The sequence below is a fragment of the Myotis davidii genome, unplaced genomic scaffold (assembly GCF_000327345.1).
Source record: "Myotis davidii unplaced genomic scaffold, ASM32734v1 scaffold2027, whole genome shotgun sequence".
In the NCBI taxonomy this organism is placed as follows: Eukaryota; Metazoa; Chordata; class Mammalia; order Chiroptera; family Vespertilionidae; genus Myotis; species Myotis davidii.
The window spans coordinates 13,337-15,959 of record NW_006297890.1 but is presented as its reverse complement, the minus strand read 5'-3'; the positions used below and the strand labels follow the sequence as shown (position 1 = coordinate 15,959).

Sequence of the window (2,623 nt, the reverse complement as noted above, 5' to 3'; positions counted from 1 at the left end):
ACCCAGGAAGCTAGAAGGGCCGGAGGTTTTGGATCTAGTGATGCAGCATTTTGGATACAAGAAATCCATGCTACTAGACCTACAAAAATTTTACAAATTCAGGGAAAACCAATTGAAGGTCTATTGGATACAGGAGCAGATGTTTCCTGCATAGCAGGGAAGGATTGGCCCTCTTCATGGCCCACGTACACCACCTCCACTTCCCTAGTAGGACTAGGCAAGGCATCTAATGTAAAAAAGAGTTCTCAGATTTTAACTTGGGCTGATGAAGATCAACATTCAGGAACATTCTGTCCCTATATAATTACGACTATCCCTTTTACATTATGGGGAAGAGATATCTTGTCTCAAATGGGAGTTCTATTTTATAGGCACATTTGTGTTTGATTTACTCCGTTACAAAAAATTACAAGAAAATGAGTTTAAATATTCCTCTCCTCATCATGTTCTACAACATACTCTATTTGTAATTAATATACTAAATGTAGATTCTGAGGGAAATTCCCCGATGTACAGACATTGGAACCCTGATCTAACTAAACCTAAAGCCCTCGTCAAATAGAGAGAATTACTTTCAGGACTTTTACCCTGGGGGCGAGGATATGTATATTTCTACAGGACACAGACTCACCTGTGTGGATTCCAGACCATCTAGTGACTAGTCCGATCTTATGTCACACCGCCCTCCTTCTCAGTCTCATCCTCCTCCTCCCCAGTATCATCCATATCAGCCAACTCAGGGCACAGCTGACTCCTCCCCGGACACCGATACCACCATCAAGCTCAGCCCTGATGGACCCTTTGATCCAGCCGTTCAACACGCTGACACTTCGGGAAGCCCGTCGCCAGCGACGCTGCCCGCTAGCCAGATCAACAAGGACAACCAAACCACCAACTTGGTGACAGCTGAAATCCTTAACTGAAGAGCCCAGCAACCTTCTACAGGAACAAGGCTCTGTGTACACTCCATCCACTATGTTTATTGCTATGCTCACTATCATTGCTTGTCAATCTTCTGAGTCTTAAACAACCCAATCCGAGAGGTGTCCGCTGATTTACAGGCGCTATCATTTAAAAAATTAAAAAGGGGGAATTTGCCAGAAGCCGGTCCATCCTTGCTGCTTGACACAGTCACTGCAGGGAAGAAACATCTGCACAGCATATGTTTCAAGGGACCTGGCATATATGGCATACTGTTCTTAATATGTGTGCTCCCCTTCTTAGCGCTATGTGTTTTAACCAAGGTCACCACTCCAAGAAAGGTTGTTTCCCCAGGTGGGATTTTTTCCCTGGAGTTAGGGATTAACAGGACTAAGGAAGGGAATAAAAACCCTTAACTAAGGCAAGTAATTAATCACTTTAACTACGAACAATCACCTTTAAGCTACATAATCTTTACTTAGGATAATCTCCTTCAGTTATTCCTTGTGCTTAACAGAACAATAGAGTAGTGACTTTGGAATGGAGATAACAAATGCCCTAGCCTTTGGACTAGAATGGATAGGATTAAAATCAACTGGTATAAATACAGATATAACAGGAGAATAAAGACAGAACTTGGCTGGAGATCCTGGCTAGAAATCCTGGCTAGGCTACTGATCAACTGAACGCTGTCTCCGTGTCATTCCTTCTTTGCCAACTCCGACCACACCTTTGGGGACCCCTGGACCTGCTGGGGTTGGACCCCAACACCCAGGCTACCTTTGGCAGAGGTCAAGGTCAGAGGGCCCTGGTGTGAGGAAGGAATCACCTTACCCACAACAGGCGCAAGTCAACTGAAGATGCCTGTGGACTAAAAGGGGACCAAATACTAAACCTGACAAGCTCAGGGGAGGCCTGCAAGGTGGGTCTCACAAACTGAGACCTAAAGTAACCTCATAGCACTGTCTGAAACTAAAACTTCCTAACTAAAAGCGAATTGTGGTGGGTAGTCCTGTCCTAGGCCAGTTTTCTTCCTTGACAAAAAGGTCCCTCTCTACTGAGCCTATCTACTGTCACTGTCTTTTTGCATCTATGAATGTCAGAATAATCCCCTTTTGCCATATACCTCAGGGCACAATCTCCCTCCAGAGCAGGGTCCCCCGCCCTTGTTGTATGGTTCCACCTCTGTGTGTTGTAAATGTTCCTTGTTAACTATCCTGCCCCACCGTTATAAATAGATGTGTCTATTCATTTTTTTTATCCAATCCCAGGGACTTCCGGCTTTGCTTTCTCCCACCTCCCTAATCTACCACCAATGGATTTCATGCAACCCCTTGGGCCTCCTCCTTCGGGTGGAATACATAAAATAAGGTGCAAAGCTGCCATTCCCTGGAGGCATTTTTCCAACCTGTTGAGCTTTTGCTCCCCAGCAATTGTCGTCAGTTTGGCTCAAATAAACTTTTAAATCTTCTCTGCAGGTTTAAACGTTTCTCAAGTTGACGTGCCCAGAACCCCAGTGAGGGGAAAGCTGCTGCAAAGAGCCAGGCAGTCAGGACTCCAGGCATCCCCGCCCCTCAGACCGGAAGCGGCTGCGGGCGCTTCCTGCGCTCCCCGGGCCTTGGGGTTGCCTAGCGATGTCCTGGGTCCCAGCAGCTCCCGGGGTCCGGGGCGGCGGAGAGGAGGGGGAAGTGTTCGACGAGGA

The 2,623-nt window shown here is 46.6% G+C and overlaps 1 protein-coding gene across 1 annotated transcript in view; it reads left to right on the top strand.

Annotated features, from left to right (window-relative positions):
* The first annotated feature begins 2,477 nt into the window (after positions 1-2,477).
* YAE1D1 (Yae1 domain containing 1) overlaps positions 2,478-2,623 on the top strand; it is a 5,935-nt gene continuing 5,789 nt past the window's right edge. Inside the window, exon 1 of the mRNA XM_006773722.2 lies at positions 2,478-2,621. Within this exon, the coding sequence (XP_006773785.1) occupies positions 2,556-2,621 (66 nt within the window). The 5' untranslated portion in view covers positions 2,478-2,555. The remainder of the gene's footprint in view (positions 2,622-2,623) is intronic.